General features: G+C 45.7%; 1 protein-coding gene across 2 annotated transcripts in view; it reads left to right on the forward strand.

Moving 5' to 3' along the window:
* The window catches only part of sona (sol narae), a 66,468-nt gene that overhangs the window by 1,428 nt on the left and 41,260 nt on the right, over positions 1-23,780 (forward strand). For both annotated transcript variants that reach the window (XM_070083635.1, XM_070083636.1), the window contains exons 2-3: positions 10,660-10,862; positions 11,255-11,353. In XM_070083635.1, coding sequence (XP_069939736.1) covers positions 10,660-10,862; positions 11,255-11,353 — 302 coding nt within the window. The remainder of the gene's footprint in view (positions 1-10,659; positions 10,863-11,254; positions 11,354-23,780) is intronic.

The raw sequence follows: 23,780 nt of genomic DNA on the forward strand, positions 1-23,780 counted from the left end.
TATCTCTTATATATATATATATATATATATATATATATATATATATATATATATATATATATATATATATATATATATATATATATATATATATATATATATATATATATATATATATAAACTTCACTATATTTGACTTCGACGAAGCCATTAACAGCATGCCTAAACACTCTGTCCAGGCCCAGACTTATGGACCTCCATGATCATCAAGACCTGCAAGAAACTTCTATCACTTGCCTTAAATATTCTTTGGAGAGGGAATCTAGGAATGGGAGTCCTTCAGTCATTAAAAACAACGGATATAGCACCACTCCACAAAGGTGGCAGTAAAGTAATAGCAAAGAACAATGGACCAGAAGCACCGATGTAGTACATTATAAAAAAAATATGAAAATATTTTTAAAAAGAAAGATCGCTGACCAACTGCAACTCGATGTAAAGATCTCGTCTCGTCCCACAGAAGTGATGGAGAATGGCTCTTGTTTCCCCCTGTCGTCGGTGTATCTGGAATAACTATAATAAACTGTCTTCACTTTCTCGAAAGTTTTCGGGAGATTTGAGCTCGGAAAATCAAAACACAAGCCAGTAGCTCTGTCGTTGTATCGTGTATTCACAGCAATTGCACAACCCAGGACAGCATGGGTTTAGACCAGGTCGCTCCTGCCTCTTACAACTTCTGGACCACTATTGACATAGTCTTGGATGCACTGGAAAACCAACAAAATGCAGATGTAGTGCAAACAGACCTTACGAAAGCCTTCAACAAGTGCGGTGATGGTGTGATAGTGGATCTATTGTGTGCACACATGGATATTTAATTTTATAACAAACAGAACGCAAAGAGTAATAATAAACACAATTAAATCAGAGGCTGTCAGAGAGGAAAGCTCTGTTTCACAGGATACAGTACTCGCCCCTATCCTTTTTTCTCAGGTTTATATCCAAGACAGAGGCATAAATCATAGCAGAGTATCATCCTTTGCAGACGATACTGGAATCTGCTTGATAGTGTCATCCATTGAGGACACAGCAAATCTCCAAGCTGATATAAACGTGCGCTTCCAGTTGGCCGCAGAAAACAATGTGAAGTTCTATGAGGACAAATTTCAGTTACTCTGTTATGTGAAAATTAAGGAAGTTAAAGCCAGAACGTAATAGAAACCTAATTCTAACCATATAATATAGCGAAAAACTAATTTGAAGGACATTTGAGTGATAATATCAGAGGATCTCACACTCAATGGTGTCACAAACACGACTGCAAGGAAAAATGATAGGATGGATAACGAGAACCATCAAAACAAGAGATGCCATGCCAAGGGGCTTTCCAGCCCCTTTTAAGGCAGGCGAAAGTGCAGGCTCAGACAAACATCTACATTAACCTCTACTCCATGGAACGAAGGTGAAACAGATATATCTTAACTTACATGTGGAGAATCCTAGAGGGAATGACTCCAAACCTGCACCCAAAATTAACTCGCTTCTAAAAGCAAGAGCTTCTGCAGACAGTACAAAATACCCCGTCATACATAACCTGGAGTTTACCTGGAGAGAGTTCCGGGGGTCATTCCGGGGGGGATTACCAATAAACCCCTGATTGTCTTTAAAGGAAACTGGTTAAGTTTGTGCATTCAGTTCCTGACCAGCCGGGCTGTGGTTCACACTTCGGACTGAGTGCGGCCACCAGTATAAGCCTGGTTGATCAGGCCTTAATCCACCAGGAGCCCTGGTCTGGAACCGTGCCGCGGGGGCGTTGATCCCCGGAAGCATCCTTCAAGCATCCTTCAGATGAGGTAATAATGGGGACTAGCACGTCTCTCATCTGTCCATTCTTTCTCTCGTCTCATTGTTTGGGCTGGACAGTGACTGTAGCTCAATGGTGAAGCCCTCAGCTGACAAAAGAAGCGACCTAGGTTCGATTCACAGGCGTGGCGAGACCCATGACCAAGCCTCTATACACCTGGCTACCCATATTTACCTATCAGTAAATAGGTACCTGGGCGTTATTCAGCTGTTGTAGGTGGCGTCCTGGGGAGGGGGGAGAGTTCCTTAGATGGGACTGGTCGGGAAATGAGCGGAGGCAGGATAACAACTCTTAACCTGTAAGTGAGCTGAGGTAGGAAGAGGAAGAAGAAGAAGAAGAAGAAGAAGAAGAAGAAGAAGAAGAAGAAGAAGAAGAAGAAGAAGAAGAAGAAGAAGAAGAAGAAGAAGAAGAAGAAGAAGAAGAAGAAGAAGAAGAAGAAGAGAAGAAGAAAAAGAAGAAGAAGAAGAAGAAGAAGAAGAAGAAGAAGAAGAAGAAGAAGAAGAAGAAGAAGAAGAAGAAGAAGAAGAAGAAGAAGAAGAAGAAGAAGAAGAAGAAGAAGAAGAAGAAGAAGAAGAAAAGAAGAAGAAGACAAGAAGAAGAAGAAGAAGAAGAAGAAGAAGAAGAAGAAGAAGAAGAAGAAGAAGAAGAAGAAGAAGAAGACAAGAAGAAGAAGAAGAAGAAGAAGAAGAAGAAGAAGAAGAAGAAGAAGAAGAAGAATAAGAAGAAGAAGAGAAGTAATAGGAAGAAGAAGAAGAAGAAGAAGAAGAAGAAGAAGAAGAATAAAGAAGAAGAAGAAGAAGCAAGAAGAAGAATAAGAAGAAGAAGAAGAAGAAGAAGAAGAAGAAGAAGAAGAATAAGAAGAAGAAAAAAGAAAGAAGAAGAAGAAGAAGAAGAAGAAGAAGAAGAAGAAGAAGAAGAAGAAGAAGTGAAGAAGAAGAAGAAGAACAACAACAAATAACAACAACAACAAATAACAAAGTAACAACAACAACAACAACAACAACAAACAACAAATAACAAATAATAACAACAACAGAAGAATAACAACAACAAACAACAACAAATAACAAGAACAACAACAATAAGCAATAATAACAACAACAACAAATAACAACAACAAATAAGTAAATAACAACAACAACTCAAATAACAACAAATAACAAATAACAACTCAACAACAACAGTAACAACAACAAACTCAACAACAACAACAATCAACAACAACAACAAATAACAAACAATAACAACAACAACAACAACAATAACAACATAACAACAACAACAGCATAACAGTAACAATAACAACAACAAATAAATAACAGCAACAACAACAACAAATAAATAACAACAAATAACAATAACAACAACAACAGCAGCAGCAACAACAACAACAACAACAACAGCAACAACAACAACAACAACAATAGTAACAACAAGCAACAACAACAAGAAACAATAACAACAAGCAAACAAATAACAACAACAAATAATAATAAACAATAAATAACAACAAGCAACAAATAAATAAATAACAGTAACAATAATCAAATAACATCAACAATAACAACAACAATAACAACAACAACAACAACAACAACAAACAACAACAAATAACAACAACAAATAAATAACAAGCAACAACAAATAACAAATAACAACAATAACAATAAATAACAACAACAACAACAACAACAACAGCAACAAGCAACAACAACAACAGCAAATAAACAAATAAATAACAAATAACAAGCAACAACAACAGCAACAACAACAACAACAACAACAACAGCAACAACAACAACAACAACAACAACAACAGCAGCAACAACAACAACAACAACAACAACAACAACAACAACAACAACAACAACAACAACAACAACAACAACAACAACAACAACAACAGCAACAACAACAACAACAACAACAGCAACAACAACAACAACAACAACAACAACAACAACAACAACAACAACAACAACAACAACAGCAACAACAACAACAACAACAACAACAACAACAACAGTAACAACAACAACAACAACAACAACAACAACAACAGCAACAACAACAACAACAACAACAACAACAACAGCAACAACAACAACAACAACAGTAACAACAACAACAACAACAACAACAACAGTAACAACAACAACAACAACAACAACAACAACAACAACAGTAACAACAACAACAACAACAACAACAACAACAACAACAGTAACAACAACAACAACAACAACAACAACAACAACATCAACATCAACAACAACAACAACAACAACAACAACAACAACAACAACAACAACAACAACAAGAATAATAACAACAGCAACAACAACAACAACAACAACAACAACAACAACAACAACAACAACAACAAGAAAAAGAAGAAAAATAAAAATGAGAAGAAGGAAAAACGAGAAGAAGATGAAGAAGAGAAAGATGATGATGAATGCGACTTGTACCAAGGGATGAGGGAGACTAGAGTATTATCTCTCAGCTTGAGAGACAGCGAGAGATAGCAGTGTTGGAAATGAATGGTGTCTGCCCGGGGAGTCTCCCTCTCTCAGCTCCTCATTAGAATTCGCTGCTGCAACGCGCAGATAAGACCAGCAACGGCAGCAGCGGCGGCGGCGGCGGCGGCGGCGGCTTGATTGCTGCCATTCTATAACAACCCTGCCACCAGTCGTTCCACCAGTCGTTCCACCAGTCGTTCCACCAGTCGTTCCACCAGTCGTTCCACCAGTCGTTCCACCAGTTGTTATCCCCTCTCCCTCCCCTGTTAGGTTACTGTTGCAACACCCCTACCAAACCCTTTCCCAGTACGCTTCATGTTGCATCTTTCCCCCAGTACGCCTTCTGCTGCTTGCTTCCCCAGTACGCCTTCTGTTCCATCTTACCTGAGTACTCCTGTTGCATGCTTCTCCAGTCCGCCTTTAAAGATCGTTTGAGCTGGAGTCACTATCACACTGCTTTAAGTTACATATTTTTCGTGTCTACCCAAGAGAGTGGCCGGAAATCTTGCCCACCCACCCAGGTGGGTGGCCACAGTCACTAGGTGGGTGAACACAGTCACTAGGTGGGTGAACACAGCCACCAAGTGGGTGAACACAGTCACCAGGTGGGTGATCACAGTCACCAGGTGGGTGAACAGCCAATAGGTGGGTGAACAGTCACCAGGTGGGTGACCACAGTTGTCCACCTAGTGAACATGTGGATGCAGGTACCCACCTTCTGGGTGCGGATGAATAAGACACATGCAGCCTTGTTCCACAGGCTCCTTGAGTGGAAGACACAGGTGATAAATGCTGGAGAGAGAGCAAATCCAGTGCGAAACCAGAGGTGATGTGATTAGTCTCGAAGTCTGGAGGTGGTTTCAAAGGGGTCAGTCCCTCGGTCAGCTCCAGGAACTCGATCAAAGTGAAGTTGAAACCTGGGTGTGTAGCCTTATACACTGTAACAAGAAATGGGGTGAGGAATGTGGAGATGGCGTCATAGGAGGCGGGGCCCCCCACTTGCAGAATTAAGAAAAACAGGAACTGAGGAAAGCTGACCTATGCTAGGTAGGTTCTTCTCCACTATGCCAAGATACAGCTGTGTTGCTCTGTCACAACCACCACCACCAGCACCACTACTACCACTACCACCATCACCAACACCAGCACCAGCACCACTACTACCACTACCACCACCACCATCACCAACACCACCACCACCACCATCACCACCACTGCCACCACCACCACTACCACCAACAACAATACCACCACCATCACTACCACCACCACCACCACCACCACCACTACCACCTACAACACCACCACCACCATCACAACCACCACTACTACCACAACCACCACCATTACCGCCACCACCAACACCACCACCAACACCACCACCAACACCACCACCACCACCACTACCACCACCACCACTACCACCACCAACACAAACAAGACCTGACAAGCTGACCTGGTGACACACATGAGACTGACCCCTAAACCAGTCAGGTCACAGACCAAGGCACCGTGACCTACTGACCGTCAAATGTCGCCTTCTCAGGTATTCAGGTACAGGTGAAGTAGGACTGGTCTTCCACCTCCCTCCCTAAACCAGGTCCTCCAGGTTCTAGACCAGGTCCTCCAGTTTCTAGACCAGGTCCTCCAGGTTCTAGACCAGGTCCTCCAGTTTCTAGACCAGGTCCTCCAGGTTCTAGACCAGGTTCTAGACCAGGGCCTCCAGGTCCAAGACTAGGCCTTCCAGGTCCAAGACCAGGTCGTCCAGGACCAGGTCTTCCAGGTCCAAAACCAGACCCTCCAGGTCCAAGACCAGGTGCTCCAGGTCCAAGACCAGGTCTTCCAGGTATAAGACCAGGCCCTCCAAGTCCAAGACTAGGTCCTCCAGAACTAAAACAAGGTCCTCCAGGTCCTAGACCAGAATAACCCAATATGATTATCCCAAGATAACCCAACATGGTTATCCCAGGATACAGGTACCTAGAAACTAATGAATGAGACACAGGTACAACACCTATGCATCTTTATTCTCAGTAAATACACCCAGGTGTTGCACCTGTGTCTTCGTCAGTGTCACACGCTCCTCTACTGAGAAGGTTTTGCTCACACTGTGGGCAAACCACCAACAACAGTCACCTGACACCTAGGTACCTATTTACTATTAGGTGCAGAGTGGCAGCAGGTGTAAGGTAACTGGACCGGGCATCTCCAAGGAATCGTACCCAGGACACTATGCCCGTGGACCTAGCGGTCCATCACTGAGGTCCAGCGGACGAGTTAGAGGCTTCCCTTCTTGATCCAAGGCACTGGATCTGTCTTTTCCCTCAGCCATTACCCACTGTCCGTTCTGGTAGGTGGGTGGGTGGGCAGAGGTCTATTTACAGGTGGGTGGGTGGGCAGAGGCCTCCTTACAGGTGGGTGAGTGGGTGTATTAAGAGTCAGATCACAGGTGGGTGGATTGACCACAGGTGGGTGGGCGACGTCTACCCACCGCCCACAGTGTCCACATCCCGTCACTCTGACCTCCATGCTGGGTATGGTAATCTCTTGTGTCTGGACCTCCTGGGATGCCCACGCCCTCGTCAGCCCACACCAGTCTACACCCGCCCCCACCAGCCCACCTCAGCCCACACCAGCCAACACCATCCCACACCAGTCTACACCCGCCCACACCAGCCCACCTCAGCCGACACCAGCCTACACCAGCCCACACCAGCCCACACCAGTCCACACCAGCCCACACCAGCCCATACAAGCCCACACCAGCTCACACCAGCCCACACCAGCCCATATTATCTCACACCATCCTATACCAGCCAACACTAGCCCACACCAGCCTACACCCGCCCACACCAGCCCACCCCAGCGCACACCAGCCTACACCCGCCCACACCAGTCCACACCAGCCCACACCAGCCCACACCAACCCACATCAGCCCACATCAGCCCACACCAGCCCACACCAGCCCACACCAGCCCACACCAGCCCACACAAGCCCACATCAGCCCATACCAGCCCATATTAGCCCACATCATCCTATACCAGCCAACACCAGCCCACACCAACCTCCACCAGCCTACATCAGCCCACACCAGCCCACACCAGCCCACACCAGCCTCCACCAGCGCACACCAGCCTCCACCAGCGCACACCAGCCTACATCAGCCCACATCAGCCCCCACCAGTCTCCACCAGCGCACACCAGCCTACATCAGCCCACATAAGCCCCCACCAGCCTCCACCAGCGCACACCAGCCTCAACCAGCGCACACCAGCCTCCACTCTGGCTGCCCCAGGAGCCAGAGCTCTACCCAGGCTGGTTCAGGAGCCAGAGCTCTAACCAGGCTAACTCGGGTAATTACGAAGCACTTAGAGTCTTCACCTTAGTGACTTCTGAAATGTTGAGAGCGAGACTACAATGAAGGTGTAAGTAGCGATCTCCAGCTGACAGACACACACACACACACACACACACACACACACACACACACACACACACACACACACACACACACACACACACACACACACACACACGCCGAACAGAGGGACGGAAAGACAGGCAGATAAAGCACAGACAGTTAAGTAAGACAGATGGAGAACAGTAAGAAGCAGCACAGATAGGCAGATGGAGCACAGAGAGTGGGTAAGACAGAGCACAGAGAGTGGGGTAAGACAGACAGAACACAGGGAGTGGGATAAGACAGAGCACAGAGAGTGGGGTAAGACAGACAGAACACAGGGAGTGGGATAAGACAGAGCACAGAGAGAGGGTAAGACAGACAGAACACAGGGAGTGGGTACAGAGAAGAGAGACGGGATGATTGTTGTCATGGTTACTCGTGGTGTCATAATTAACCTGTCAACTAGAATTGTACACCTTAGGCTCATACTGCCCTTACCTCTTCCTCCCCCTCCTCTTCCTCTTCCCCCTCCTCCTCTTCCTCCTTCTCCTCTTCCTCCTCCTCCTCTTCCTCCTCCTCCTCTTCCTTTTCCTTCTCCTCTTCCTTCTCCTCCTTCTCCTCCTCGTCTTCCTCCTCCTTGTCCTCCTCTCCTTCTCCTCTTCTTCCTCCTGTTCCTCCTCCTCTTCTTCCTCCTCGTTCTCTTCTTCCTCCTCTTCCTTCTCTTCCTCCTCTTCTTCTTCCTCACTTCTCCTCCTCCTGTCCTCCCAGCTCCCTCTCCTCTCTATTCTTCCAGCTCCTTATCCTCTCCTCCCCATTTCCCCAGCATCCTTTCCTCAACCTCCTTCCCATCCCACACTCTGCTTACCTTCCCTGTGCCTTCAACCCCCGCTTACTTCTCATCCATCCTCCCCCTCCCGTTCTCTACTGTTATGCTGCTATTACGTCCTACCTCCCTTTCCCCCTACATCCCCTGCCTTTCTACGTCCTCCTCCGTCCTTCCCCTCCTTCACTCCACTCCTTGTCTTCCAAGATACCACAAACACAACTTACACACACATACACACACACACACACGAGGACGTCAACATAACATCTGGCCGTGACGTGACGACTCTCTACCACCCCCACCACTGCCCACAACATCCCACCATTAGCACCACTAGGGTGCACAGTGCACATTGTAGTGTTTATCAAAGTAACGGTAATGTACACTCGGTACAGACAGCGAGTCTCTAATTTGTAAACCGCAAGTAAGAAATGGACCAAGGCACTGGGTTGGGCCAGCGAATACTGAACCAGTCACGGGTCCAGTTGATAAATTAGACACATGGTCAACACTTGGGTATCTTTATTGTGGAAACGTTTCGCCTCACAGTGGCTTCATCAGTCCATTACAAAGAAGAATGGTGAAGAGCAGGAGTTTGAGGTGATCTGTCCTTCAGCCTGGAGTCGGTGTGATCAGTCCAGCAATCTTGAAAAGATTGAGAGACTGACTACCTTACACCCCTGATCTTCACCATTCTTCTTCGTATGGGACTGATGAAGCCACCGTGTAGCGCATTTGTCTAATTTATCAACTTGTCGGTTCTCTGAACCATTTACCCACATGAGTCAGTGTTGGGTCCATCATCTGACGAAGACCCACGTCACGGGACTACACTGTCCTGTGTCCTGACGAAGGCGACCCAGCACCACTTTGACTGGTGGTGTGCAGGTACCATACAGTCTTAATGACCCTCGTTTAGTCGATAGGGCCCTAATTTTACTCAGACTGGCTATCTATTGGTAATTAGGGATGGTAATTTTGATCTCGAGTAGAGTGTGTGCCTTGAATAGTGGTGGTTAGGCTCACACACACACACACACTCACACTCACTCACACACACACACACACACACACACACACACACACACACACACACACACACACACACACACACACACACACACACACACACACACACATTAGGTGAGTACACATAAAAACCTCGTATTCACAGTATCCTACAGAAACATTAGAAAGTTTCGAACACGTGGATGTAAACAAGTGATAAATATAAGGACGAGTGAGATACAGTAAAGAAGGGAAGGAGGGAGAAAGGGAGAGGGAGAATGAAATAAAGAATGGAACATCTTTTTCCGTATCGCGACCCATGGTGGAACAGGTTTGTGGAGGTGGGTCGGTTGACCCTCCCTCGTGGGTAAATGAAGGAGGGAGGGAGGGAAGGAAGGAGAGGTGCATGAACCTCCTTCTAGTGGTAATAGAAGGGCAGGGGGCAGGGAAGGGAAGGGGGAATTAAGGGAAAGGGTGTGTGTGTGTGAGAGGCAGGGGAGAGAGAGGGCAGGGGAAAGTGATGGCAGAGGTGAGATAAGGGAGCGTGTTCGTGCGGGTGTCACTTTCGCTGTTGCTGCTGTTGAGGTAGCTGTTGTTGTTGTTCTGGTCGCTGCTGTTACGGCTGCTGTTGCTGTCGTGGTTGCTGTTGTTCTTGTTACTGTTTCAATTACTATTGCTGTTGTGGTTGCTATTGCTGTTATTACTGTTGCTGTTGTTATTTCTGCCGTTACTGTTGAGGTTGTTATTGTTGCTGTTGCGGACCCGCCTGGTCCAGGTCTAGGGCAAACCCGTAAGATCTGGTCCAGCGAGTGAAGGCGACGTTAGTTACTATATACAATCCAACCCTTCTCAATACGGTAATTAAATAACAATAAAATATATTAGTGAGTCTCCCCTCCGGTTCAGCTCTGAGCTAGTTTTCTGTGAGGCTCGACTTACATGCAAGTCATCAGTAATATTCATTATTACTGAGATTTTTCCCCCAACAAAAATCATAATGTCAATTTCCTCCAACAAAAATCATTATAATGTCAGTTTCCTCCAACAAAAATCATCTCTCTCTCTATGTATATCACTATCTCTTCTAACCACAGCGCCGGCGTACGACGTGGTGCGGCTGCGGTCGCGGCTGAAGCGAGGTGCGGACGGTGATCCAGTACGCACCGTGTACCTGCGGGCCTTGGGCACCACCCGGGTACTCCACCTTCGACCCAACCACGACCTCATCGGGCGGGTTCCCCTCTTCTACGCCGACCGGGACGACCTGGGTCGCGTCACAGTCACGCCCACTCAATACGTAAGTTCACTTACCTTCTCGGGAGTCAGCCACACACTGGTGTGTGTTGTATAGTGTTGTATTGTGTTGTATTGTGTTATATTGTTCAAGTGACCTTAATGCCTGGCCTGTGTGTGTGTGTGTGTGTGTGTGTGTGTGTGTGTGTGTGTGTGTGTGTGTGTGTGTGTGTGTGTGTGTGTGTGTGTGTGTGTGTGTGTGTGCGTGTTTGTGTGTGTGTGTGTGTGTGTGTGTGTGTGTGTGTGTGTGTGTGTGTGTGTGTGTGTGTGTGTGTGTGTGTGTGTGTGTGTGTGTGTGTGTGTGTACTCACCTAATTGTGGTTGCAGGGGTCGATTCACAAGCTCCTCTGTGTGTGTGTGTGTTGCATAGTGTACTAACGTGTGTGTGTTCAACAGGCTGGGGAGGATGATAGGATGGGTGTACCACACCAGGATGAACACTCTCTGGCTGCACTCCTCGTCTCCCATCATCCACTCACCAGTGCACTCACTCTGGTACGTATACACTCGCTCATTCATTCACTCCACCAGGGTCAACAGGATGGGTGGTGGAGTAGCGATGCATGTCAGAGACAATTTAAATTGTTGTGTTAGACAAGATATAAAGTTAGAAGCGTCGGCCACTGAATCTGTTTGGTTACAGCTTCTCAAGGGCCGAGAAAAACTAATTTTGGGTGTGATTTACAGGGCCCCAAATCTTGATAGGGAGTGCAGTAAACTTCTATGGGACGAAATTCGTAAGGCATCTACATACGAAAATGTTGTGCTAATGGGAGATTTCAACTATAGACAGACTGACTGGAGCAATTTGACAGAAAATTTAGAGTCAGGTGACTTTCTTGATACGATCCAGGATTGTTTTTAAAGCAGTTTGTGACAGAGCCAACTAGAGGAAATAACCTCCTTGACTTGGTTCTTGCCAGTAGGGAAACACTAATTAATAATCAAATTAAAATTAAAAATATCTGATTGGTCAAAAGAGAGGCATATATAGGCAAATCAAAAGAGGAGAGGAGCAATTAAGAAATCGATATATTCAGTTAAAGAGAGAAATAAAAAAGGGAATTAGAAAAGCAAAAAGAGATTATGAGGTTAAAGTTGCAAGAGAATCGAAGACTAACCCAAAAGGATTCTTTCAGGTATACAGAAGTAAGATCAGAGACAAGATAGGCCCACTCATAAGTTCCTCGGGTCAGCTCACTGACAGTGATAAGGAAATGTGTAGAATTTTTAACACATACTTCCTCTCAGTTTTTACACAGGAGGATACCAGCGATATTCCAGAAATGATAAATTATGTAGAACAGGACGATAATAAACTGCACGATTAGGGTCACAAGTGACACGGTCCTTAGGCAAATAGATAAATTAAAACCTAACAAATCCCCAGGCCCTGATGAACTGTATGCAAGGGTTCTAAAGGAATGTAAAGAGGAGCTTAGCAAAACCTTTGGCTAATCTTTTCAACATATCACTACAAACTGGCATGGTGCCAGATAAGTGGAAAATGGCAAATGTGATACCTATTTTCAAAGCAGGTGACAGATCCTTAGCTTCGAACTATAGACCAATAAGCCTAACCTCCATAGTGGGAAAATTTATGGAATCAATAATTGCCGAGGCAGTTCGTAGCCACCTTGAAAAGCATAAATTAATCAACGAATCTCAGCATGGTTTAACAAAGGGGCGTTCCTGCCTTACGAATTTATTAACTTTTTTCACTAAGGTATTTGAGGAGGTAGATCATGATAATGAATATGATATTGTGTATATGGACTTCAGGGTCCCACATCAGAGGCTATTGAGGAAAATTAAGGCACATGGAATAGGAGGAGAAATTTTTTCCTAGATAGAGGCATGATTGACAAATAGGCAGCAGAGAGTTTGCATAAATGGGGAGAAATCAGAGTGGGGAAGCGTCACGAGCGGTGTTCCACAGGGGTCAGTGTTGGGCCCCCTGCTGTTCACAATCTACATAAACGACATAGATAAGGGCATAAAGAGCGACATCAGCAAGTTTGCCGATGACACCAAAATAGGCCGTCGAATTCATTCTGACGAGGACATTAGAGCACTCCAGGAAGATTTGAATAGACTGATGCAGTGGTCGGAGAAGTGGCAGATGCAGTTTAATATAGACAAATGCAAAGTTCTAAATGTTGGACAGGACAATAACCATGCCACATATAAACTAAATAATGTAGATCTTAATATTACGGATTGCGAAAAAGATTTAGGAGTTCTGGTTAGCAGTAATCTGAAACCAAGACAACAGTGCATAAGTGTTCGCAATAAAGCTAATAGAATCCTTGGCTTCATATCAAGAAGCATAAATAATAGGAGTCCTCAGGTTGTTCTTCAACTCTATACATCCTTGGTTAGGCCTCATTTAGATTATGCTGCACAGTTTTGGTCACCGTATTACAGAATGGATATAAATGCTCTGGAAAATGTACAAAGGAGGATGACAAAGTTGATCCCATGTATCAGAAACCTTCCCTATGAGGATAGACTAAGGGTCCTGAATTTGCACTCTCTAGAAAGACGTAGAATTAGGGGGGATATGATTGAGGTGTATAAATGGAAGACAGGAATAAATAAAGGGGATGTAAATAGTGTGCTGAAAATATCTAGCCTAGACAGGACTCGCAGCAATGGTTTTAAGTTGGAAAAATTCAGATTCAGGAAGGATATAGGAAAGTACTGGTTTGGTAATAGAGTTGTGGATGAGTGGAACAAACTCCCAAGTACAGGTATAGAGGCTAGAACGTTGTGTAGCTTTAAAAATAGGTTGGATAAATACATGAGTGGATGTGGGTGGGTGTGAGTTGGACCTGATAGCTTGTGCTACCAGGTCGGTTACCGTGTTCCTCCCTTAAGTCAATGTGACCTGACCTGACTAGGTTGGGTGTATTGGCTTAAGACGGTAGGAGACTTGGACCTGCCTCGCATGGGCCAGTAGGCCTTCTGCAGTGTTCCTTCGTTCTTATGTTCTTATGTTCTTATTTTACTTGTTGTTGTTGTTGTTGTTGTTGTTGTTGTTGTTGTTGTTGTTGTTGTTGTTGTTGTTGTTGTTGTTGTTGTTGTTGTTTTCTTCTTCTTCTTCTTCTTCTTCTTCTTCTTCTTCTTCTTCTTCTTCTTCTTCTTCTTCTTCTTCTTCTTCTTCTTCTTCTTCTTCTTCTTCTTGTTTTTCTTCTTCTTCGTCTTATTATTATTATTATTATTATTATTATTATTATTATTATTATTATTATTAGTAGTAGTAGTAGTAGTAGTAGTAGTAGTAGTAGTAATAGTATAATAATAATAATAATAATAATAATAATAATAATAATAATAATAATAATAATAATAATATGGTAGGGGTGATGCAGTTCCTGGGAAGGAGGTAATGAGAACTGATTCCAGGAAGGAACTGAACAACTACAGTTTCTCTGGTCAGGAGTCCTTCCCTGCTCATGCTCAAGTGTATTGAGGAAGATGAACACCTTGAACTTACCCTACACCCTCTACACTCATGGATACAATGCTCTTTATTTCTGTGACCTATACAGTTCCTCTGATCAGGAGTCCTTCCCTGCTCATGCTCAAGTGTATTGAGGAAGATGAACACCTTGAACTTAACCTACACTCATGGATACAATGCTCTTCATTTCTGTGACCTATTGTAGTCCTTCCCAACGTAGGGGTCGCGAATCCCCGTTGGGAACCATATAGCGTAGGGAAGACGTCCTCTCTCTCCCTCTCCTCTGCCTACCTAGTATCAATGGATAAAAGGCTACAATCACTCACCGTTAGGCCCTTACCTGTACCTTGTATATACAGATAGTGACCCTTCGAGACCTCTAAGTCATCTCGCGGCGGTCTAGACTTAGAATTACTGCCGAGAAATTGCCGGGGAGACTAGCAGAAAATTGTGTGTGTGAGACAGCCTTCAGCGGCTGACTCCAGGCTCACGATACTGCTCCTTCCACCTCAGCTGCTGCCTTCCTGATCGCACCTGCCAGGCCACGATACCTGCCTGCGGTTGATCAACCTGGCCATCGTCCTTGGGGCCCGGTCCCAGACCAGGCCTCCCAGTGGATGCCCTGGTAAGCCAAGCTGTTAGTGTTGGCCTCACGCTGTCTAATGTATTCATCACAGTTGGTCAGGAACAAGGATAGCCAGGGCAGTATCCCTTCATGCATCTGATGCATGAAGGGAGGGTGAAGAAAACTCTTGATCATTTCACTCTTACTGTACTCTTAACAGTGGAGGACCTACATTTTTGGGGCCCTGAAGCCTGAACTGTTAGGGGGACCTCTTCGCAACCCCTTCTTATACAGTAGATCCAAAATTGTTAAACAGTGTGGACTACAGTCGCTTCTGGGGCCCCTCCAGGATTAGGAGTCCCTGACACTTAAGCTTCAATAGATTTATAGTAGATCCGCCACTTGTTCTTAGTGCACACATGGCACCTCTGTTTTGCACCGTCTGCCGAGCCTTTTGCCTTCGTAGGGAGTGATTCCAGTGTGCAAATTTGAAAGCAGTCCCTCTAGAACTTCCCAAGTGTGAATTATAATGTATCTTTCTCAGTTGCGTTTCACGGATACAGTTCGAGGGACTTCAAGCGTTCCCAACATTATAACTGCTTCGCTGAATCTATGCCAGTAGTGAAGGTTCTCTGCACACTCTCCATTATTATTATTATTATAATCAAGGGGGAAGCACTAAACCCGGAGGATTATACAGCGCCTGGGGGGAGGATGTAGAAGACATTCAGGCTTAATTCGGGGAACTGGAGCACAGATCCAATTCCCTAAATCAAGAGCCCCTCACCAACATCAAGGAACCTTCCTTGAGGGGTGCACACTCTCCAGCTCTCCATCCCTGCCTTAAAAGTGGCTGTTAGTATACAACGACACTTCAACCTCGAGGGAACAAGTGACTTAAAGAGTATCGTTAGTATCGGTTATCGTGGTGGGATAATGGCCTTAGATAAAAGTCAAGGTGCCTAACTATATCCCCGGTACCTGGCTATCGTCACGGCACCTAGCTACAGCCGTAATACCTAGGAAAAGTCGAGATACCTAGCAAAACTGCGATACCTAACAAGAGCCACACCACCTAGCAAACAGAAGTGTGGGCAGGTATGGGCATGTGGGCGGGAAGGAAGCAGCTAGCTATAGTGAACTAACATTTATTATTGTTATTATTATTATTATTATTATTATTATTATTATTATTATTATTATTATTATTATTATTATTATTATTATTATTATTATTATTATTATTATTATTATTATTATCATTGCTATTCACTTACTGAGGTGATGAGTGAAATGAAGGTCTCGGAGCCTCAGGAAATGAGTCACACTAACATGCAATAAGTTACAATACGTCGTAGTAATTTACGATAACGCACAGTAACTTCCAGTAAGTTGCAGTAAGTTACTATAGCCTTCAGTAACTTGCACTAGGTAATACTGTGACTGGGACAATTTACTAGTAACTCACAGATGGGTGAATCATTGACGACGTTTTGCTCCGTCCTGGTCCACTAGTATCTCACGACTTAATAATAACTCTAGGACAGACCGAAATGTAGTTAATTTCTTGCGTAAAGTGTAGGATAGTTGTGGTAGTGGTGGTGATGATGATGGTGGTGGTAATGGTGAAGATGGTGCCATAACTAAGGGGGGAGAGGTGACTAGGCGGGTTTATCGAGACAGGAAATGCCAGGAGAATTTCAGTGCTCCACAATACATGGGTCACCCACCTCCACCTTGCCCCAACCTCGCCCACAGTACCAGACATCCAGCACACCACCCCTGGCAGGGCATCCCAGACACACACACACACACACACACACACACACACACACACACACACACACACACACACACACATACACACACGATGAAAAATGTGTTGACTGCATTATTTTTCTTCTAGAAAACATTTGACTCCTTGTCAAGACGTAAAAACTTACTGCAGCCTCTTGCAGTTGATCTGTAGCCTCTTGCAGTTGATCTGCAGTCTCCTGCAGTTGATCTGCAGCCTCTTGCAGTTGATCTGCAGCCTCTTGCAGTTGATCTGCAGTCTCCTGCAGTTGATCTGCAGCCTCTTGCAGTTGATCTGCAGTCTCCTGCAGTTGATCTGCAGCCTCTTGCAGTTGATCTGCAGCCTCCTGCAGTTGATCCGTAGCCTCTTGCAGTTGATCTGCAGTCTCCTGCAGTTGATCTGCAGCCTCTTGCAGTTGATCTGCAGCCTCTTGCAGTTGATCTGCAGTCTCCTGCAGTTGATCTGCAGCCTCTTGCAGTTGATCTGCAGTCTCCTGCAGTTGATCTGCAGCCTCTTGCAGTTGATCTGTAGCCTTTTGCAGTTGATCTGCAGTCTCCTGCAGTTGATCTGCAGCCTCTTGCAGTTGATCTGCAGTCTCCTGCAGTTGATCTGTAGCCTTTTGCAGTTGATCTGCAGTCTCCTGCAGTTGATCTGCAGCCTCTTGCAGTTGATCTGTAGCCTCTTGCAGTTGATCTGCAGCCTCTTGCAGTTGATCTGCAGCCTCTTGCAGTTGATCTGTAGCCTTTTGCAGTTGATCTGCTGCCTCTTGCAGTTGATCTGCAGCCTCTTGCAGTTGATCTGCAGCCTCTTGCAGTTGATCTGCAGCCTCTTGCAGTTGATCTGCAGCCTCTTGCAGTTGATCTGTAGCCTCTTGCAGTTGATCTGCAGTCTCCTGCAGTTGATCTGCAGCCTCTTGCAGCTGATCTGCAGTCTCCTGCAGTTGATCTGCAGCCTCTTGCAGTTGATCTGCAGCCTCTTGCAGTTGATCTGCAGCCTCTTGCAGTTGATCTGCAGCCTCTTGCAGTTGATCTGCAGCCTCTTGCAGTTGATCTGCAGCCTCTTACAGTTGATCTGCAGCCTCTTGCAGTTGATCTGCAGCCTCTTGCAGTTGATCTGCAGCCTCTTGCAGTTGATCTGTAGCCTCTTGCAGTTGATCTGCAGCCTCTTGCAGTTGATCTGCAGCCTCTTGCAGTTGATCTGCAGCCTCTTGCAGTTGATCTGCAGCCTCTTGCAGTTGATCTGCAGCCTCTTGCAGTTGATCTGCAGCCTCTTACAGTTGATCTGCAGCCTCTTGCAGTTGATCTGCAGCCTCTTGCAGTTGATCTGCAGCCTCTTGCAGTTGATCTGTAGCCTCTTGCAGTTGATCTGCAGCCTCTTGCAGTTGATCTGCAGCCTCTTGCAGTTGATCTGCAGCCTCTTGCAGTTGATCTGTAGCCTCTTGCAGTTGATCTGCAGCCTCTTGCAGTTGATCTGCAGCCTCTTACAGTTGATCTGCAGTCTCCTGCAGTTGATCTGCAGCCTCTTGCAGTTGATCTGCAGCCTCTTGCAGTTGATCTGCAGCCTCTTGCAGTTGATCTGCAGCCTCTTGCAGTTGATCTGCAGCCTCTTGCAGTTGATCTGCAGCCTCTTGCAGTTGATCTGCAGCCTCTTGCAGTTGATCTGCAGCCTCTTGCAGTTGATCTGTAGCCTCTTGCAGTTGATCTGCAGCCTCTTGCAGTTGATCTGCAGCCTCTTGCAGTTGATCTGCAGTCTCCTGCAGTTGATCTGCAGCCTCTTGCAGTTGATCTGCAGCCTCTTGCAGTTGATCTGCAGCCTCTTGCAGTTGATCTGCAGCCTCTTGCAGTTGATCTGCAGCCTCTTGCAGTTGATCTGCAGCCTCTTGCAGCTGATCTGCAGTCTCCTGCAGTTGATCTGCAGCCTCTTGCAGTTGATCTGCAGCCTCTTGCAGTTGATCTGCAGCCTCTTGCAGTTGATCTGCAGCCTCTTGCAGTTGATCTGCAGCCTCTTGCAGTTGATCTGCAGCCTCTTGCAGTTGATCTGCAGCCTCTTGCAGTTGATCTGCAGCCTCTTGCAGCTGATCTGCAGTCTCCTGCAGTTGATCTGCAGCCTCTTGCAGTTGATCTGCAGCCTCTTGCAGTTGATCTGCAGCCTCTTGCAGTTGATCTGCAGCCTCTTGCAGTTGATCTGCAGCCTCTTGCAGTTGATCTGCAGCCTCTTGCAGTTGATCTGCAGCCTCTTGCAGTTGATCTGCAGCCTCTTGCAGTTGATCTGCAGTCTCCTGCAGTTGATCTGCAGCCTCTTGCAGTTGATCTGCAGCCTCTTGCAGTTGATCTGCAGTCTCCTGCAGTTGATCTGCAGTCTCCTGCAGTTGATCTGCAGCCTCTTACAGTTGATCTGCAGTCTCCTGCAGTTGATCTGCAGCCTCTTACAGTTGATCTGCAGTCTCCTGCAGTTGATCTGCAGCCTCTTGCAGTTGATCTGCAGCCTCTTACAGTTGATCTGCAGCCTCTTGCAGTTGATCTGCAGTCTCCTGCAGTTGATCTGCAGCCTCTTACAGTTGATCTGCAGCCTCTTACAGTTGATCTGCAGCCTCTTGCAGTTGATCTGCAGTCTCCTGCAGTTGATCTGCAGCCTCTTGCAGTTGATCTGCAGCCTCTTACAGTTGATCTGCAGCCTCTTGCAGTTGATCTGCAGTCTCCTGCAGTTGATCTGCAGCCTCTTGCAGTTGATCTGCAGCCTCTTACAGTTGATCTGCAGCCTCTTGCAGTTGATCTGCAGTCTCCTGCAGTTGATCTGCAGCCTCTTACAGTTGATCTGCAGCCTCTTGCAGTTGATCTGCAGCCTCTTGCAGTTGATCTGCAGCCTCTTGCAGTTGATCTGCAGCCTCTTGCAGTTGATCTGCAGCCTCTTGCAGTTGATCTGCAGCCTCCTGCAGTTGATCTGTAGCCTCTTGCAGTTGATCTGCAGCCTCCTGCAGTTGATCTGTAGCCTCTTGCAGTTGATCTGCAGCCTCTTGCAGTTGATCTGCAGCCTCTTGCAGTTGATCTGCAGCCTCTTGCAGTTGATCTGCAGCCTCTTGCAGTTGATCTGCAGCCTCCTGCAGTTGATCTGTAGCCTCTTGCAGTTGATCTGCAGCCTCCTGCAGTTGATCTGCAGCCTCTTGCAGTTGATCTGCAGTCTCCTGCAGTTGATCTGCAGCCTCTTGCAGTTGATCTGCAGCCTCCTGCAGTTGATCTGTAGCCTCTTGCAGTTGATCTGCAGCCTCTTACAGTTGATCTGCAGCCTCTTGCAGTTGATCTGCAGCCTCTTGCAGTTGATCTGCAGCCTCTTGCAGTTGATCTGCAGCCTCTTGCAGTTGATCTGCAGCCTCTTGCAGTTGATCTGCAGCCTCCTGCAGTTGATCTGTAGCCTCTTGCAGTTGATCTGCAGTCTCCTGCAGTTGATCTGCAGCCTCTTGCAGTTGATCTGCAGCCTCCTGCAGTTGATCTGTAGCCTCTTGCAGTTGATCTGCAGTCTCCTGCAGTTGATCTGCAGCCTCTTGCAGTTGATCTGCAGCCTCCTGCAGTTGATCTGTAGCCTCTTGCAGTTGATCTGCAGTCTCCTGCAGTTGATCTGCAGCCTCTTGCAGTTGATCTGCAGCCTCCTGCAGTTGATCTGCAGCCTCTTGCAGTTGATCTGCAGCCTCTTGCAGTTGATCTGCAGCCTCTTGCAGTTGATCTGCAGCCTTTTGCAGTTGATCTGCAGCCTCCTGCAGTTGATCTGTAGCCTCTTGCAGTTGATCTGCAGCCTCTTGCAGTTGATCTGCAGCCTCTTGCAGTTGATCTGCAGCCTCTTGCAGTTGATCTGCAGCCTCTTGCAGTTGATCTGCAGCCTCTTGCAGTTGATCTGCAGCCTCCTGCAGTTGATCTGCAGCCTCTTGCAGTTGATCTGCAGCCTCTTGCAGTTGATCTGCAGCCTCTTGCAGTTGATCTGCAGCCTCTTGCAGTTGATCTGCAGCCTTTTGCAGTTGATCTGCAGCCTCCTGCAGTTGATCTGTAGCCTCTTGCAGTTGATCTGCAGCCTCTTGCAGTTTATCTGCAGCCTCTTGCAGTTGATCTGCAGCCTCTTGCAGTTGATCTGCAGCCTCTTGCAGTTGATCTGCAGCCTCTTGCAGTTGATCTGCAGCCTCCTGCAGTTGATCTGCAGCCTCTTGCAGTTGATCTGCAGCCTCTTGCAGTTGATCTGCAGCCTCTTTCAGTTGATCTGCAGCCTCTTGCAGTTGATCTGCAGCCTCTTGCAGTTGATCTGCAGCCTCTTGCAGTTGATCTGCAGCCTCCTGCAGTTGATCTGCAGCCTCTTGCAGTTGATCTGCAGCCTCTTGCAGTTGATCTGCAGCCTCTTGCAGTTGATCTGCAGCCTCCTGTAGTTGATCTGTAGCCTCTTGCAGTTGATCTGCAGTCTCCTGCAGTTGATCTGCAGCCTCTTGCAGTTGATCTGCAGCCTCTTGCAGTTGATCTGCAGTCTCCTGCAGTTGATCTGCAGCCTCTTGCAGTTGATCTGCAGTCTCCTGCAGTTGATCTGCAGCCTCTTGCAGTTGATCTGCAGCCTCTTGCAGTTGATCTGCAGTCTCCTGCAGTTGATCTGCAGTCTCCTGCAGTTGATCTGCAGCCTCTTGCAGTTGATCTGCAGCCTCTTGCAGTTGATCTGCAGCCTCCTGCAGTTGATCTGTAGCCTCTTGCAGTTGATCTGCAGTCTCCTGCAGTTGATCTGCAGCCTCTTGCAGTTGATCTGCAGCCTCTTGCAGTTGATCTGCAGTCTCCTGCAGTTGATCTGCAGCCTCTTGCAGTTGATCTGCAGTCTCCTGCAGTTGATCTGCAGCCTCTTGCAGTTGATCTGCAGCCTCTTGCAGTTGATCTGCAGCCTCCTGCAGTTGATCTGTAGCCTCTTGCAGTTGATCTGCAGTCTCCTGCAGTTGATCTGCAGCCTCTTGCAGTTGATCTGCAGCCTCTTGCAGTTGATCTGCAGTCTCCTGCAGTTGATCTGCAGCCTCTTGCAGTTGATCTGCAGTCTCCTGCAGTTGATCTGTAGCCTCTTGCAGTTGATCTGCAGCCTCTTGCAGTTGATCTGCAGCCTCTTGCAGTTGATCTGCAGCCTCTTGCAGTTGATCTGCAGCCTCTTGCAGTTGATCTGCAGTCTCCTGCAGTTGATCTGCAGCCTCTTGCAGTTGATCTGCAGTCTCCTGCAGTTGATCTGTAGCCTGATGCAGTTTGTCTTCAGCCTTTTGCAGTTGGTCTTCGGCTTCTGGCAATTGTTCTTTGGTTTCCGACAAAGACCTTTTGGCAGTTGGTCTTCGGCTTCATGCAGTTGGTCTGCAGCCTTTTACAATTGGTCTTCGGCCTTTTTCAATTGGTCTTCGGCCTCTGATAACTGGTCTTTGGCCTTGGGCAGTCGTTCTGTTACATATTGCCGCTGGTCTGCAGCTTCGAGTCGTTGGCCTCCTGGTTCTGGAAAGACCCTGAGCACCTGCTGGTGATAAGTATTCTGGGCACCTGCTGGTGATAAGTATTCTGGGCACCTGCTGGTGATAAGTACCCTGGGCACCTGCTGGTGATAAGGACCCGGGCGACGTCTCAGGTTACCCTTGAGGGCGACACCTGCGGCCAGGACTCGGGGTCTACCTGCTTCAGGTCACGTAGGCTGAATGGTGAAGTTGGAGGGTCTATGGAGGGGCGTGGTCTATGAAAGTCCTCTTCTACATATTAATTTCCAGGTCTTCTACCAAGTACTTTATTATTTCTTACTTCCTCCTTTCATTTCTTCCTGTTTTTTGCTCCCTCACATGGGCCATCGTCTCTGGTTGCCTATACATAGTTTCTTATTTTCTTCAATCTTGAAGGTGCTTGTCTTGTCTCCTGCACCATGTTATTTAAGTGTGATGTTCGGAGTTTGGTAAACAGAGTTACCTCTCTGAGTGCACGTACAGCACTCAGTGTATAGTGCCCTGGTTGGTTGGTTAATGGGGCTTAAAGCCTATCGACTACACCATGTGTCACTATGGTTGCATGTAATCTGTTCACCTCCAGTGAAGAATACAGAAAACAGGGGTTAGACTCTATATATATATATGTATGTATATATATATATATATATATATATATATATATATATATATATATATATATATATATATATATATATATATAATATATATATATATATATATATATATATATATATATATATATATATATATATATATATATATATATATATATATATATATATAAATAAATATATATATATAGCTTCCTTGGATGCTTCACTTTCATAGTTCCTTGATAATGTGAGTAGTCACGAAAGCGCTTGGAATTTCTCTATTCTTTCAGAGTGGTTGTTTTGCATATTTTGAAATCACCTGTTTACTGTGATCTTATTGCATATATATATATATATATATATATATATATATATATATATATATATATATATATATATATATATATATATATATATATATATATATATATATATATATATATATATATATATATATATATATGCATGCAGGGGATGATATGAAAAGCTGTAAGCCTTCTCCCTGAAAGCTGGCTGCCTTGGATTAACTTCTAGAGCAAGCTGGGCGCCAATGTATTGGTCCAGTGTGGTGAGAATAGTATAGCTCTGCGTACCGTGTTCCAAAGTTCGTAGGCTCGAGTCTCCTTCGGCCAGAAATCAGTGTTTATATATATATATATATATATATATATATATATATATATATATATATATATATATATATATATATATATATATACTGAGAGCCATACACTTCACGGTTTACATATCCTGTGCCTCGGTGAGGCGGTTGAAATGACGTACGTAGACATAGACACAAGCTGCTTAACTAACCTTCCAAAAGCTCTATACAGCTTTAGGAAGATTAGTTAAGCAGCTTGTGTCTATGTCTGCAGCTTGTGACTTTGTGTACTTAACAAAAAGCGAAATAACTTGGAGAACTGAAGACAGAGAGTTAGAGAGGCGAAACAGTTCCATACACACACTTTCAATGGAAGAGTGGCACAAGAGAGTGCCTCATGTGTCTGGTCTTTATCAAGGA

This window comes from Cherax quadricarinatus, chromosome 10, assembly GCF_038502225.1.
Source record: "Cherax quadricarinatus isolate ZL_2023a chromosome 10, ASM3850222v1, whole genome shotgun sequence".
NCBI lineage: Eukaryota > Metazoa > Arthropoda > Malacostraca > Decapoda > Parastacidae > Cherax > Cherax quadricarinatus.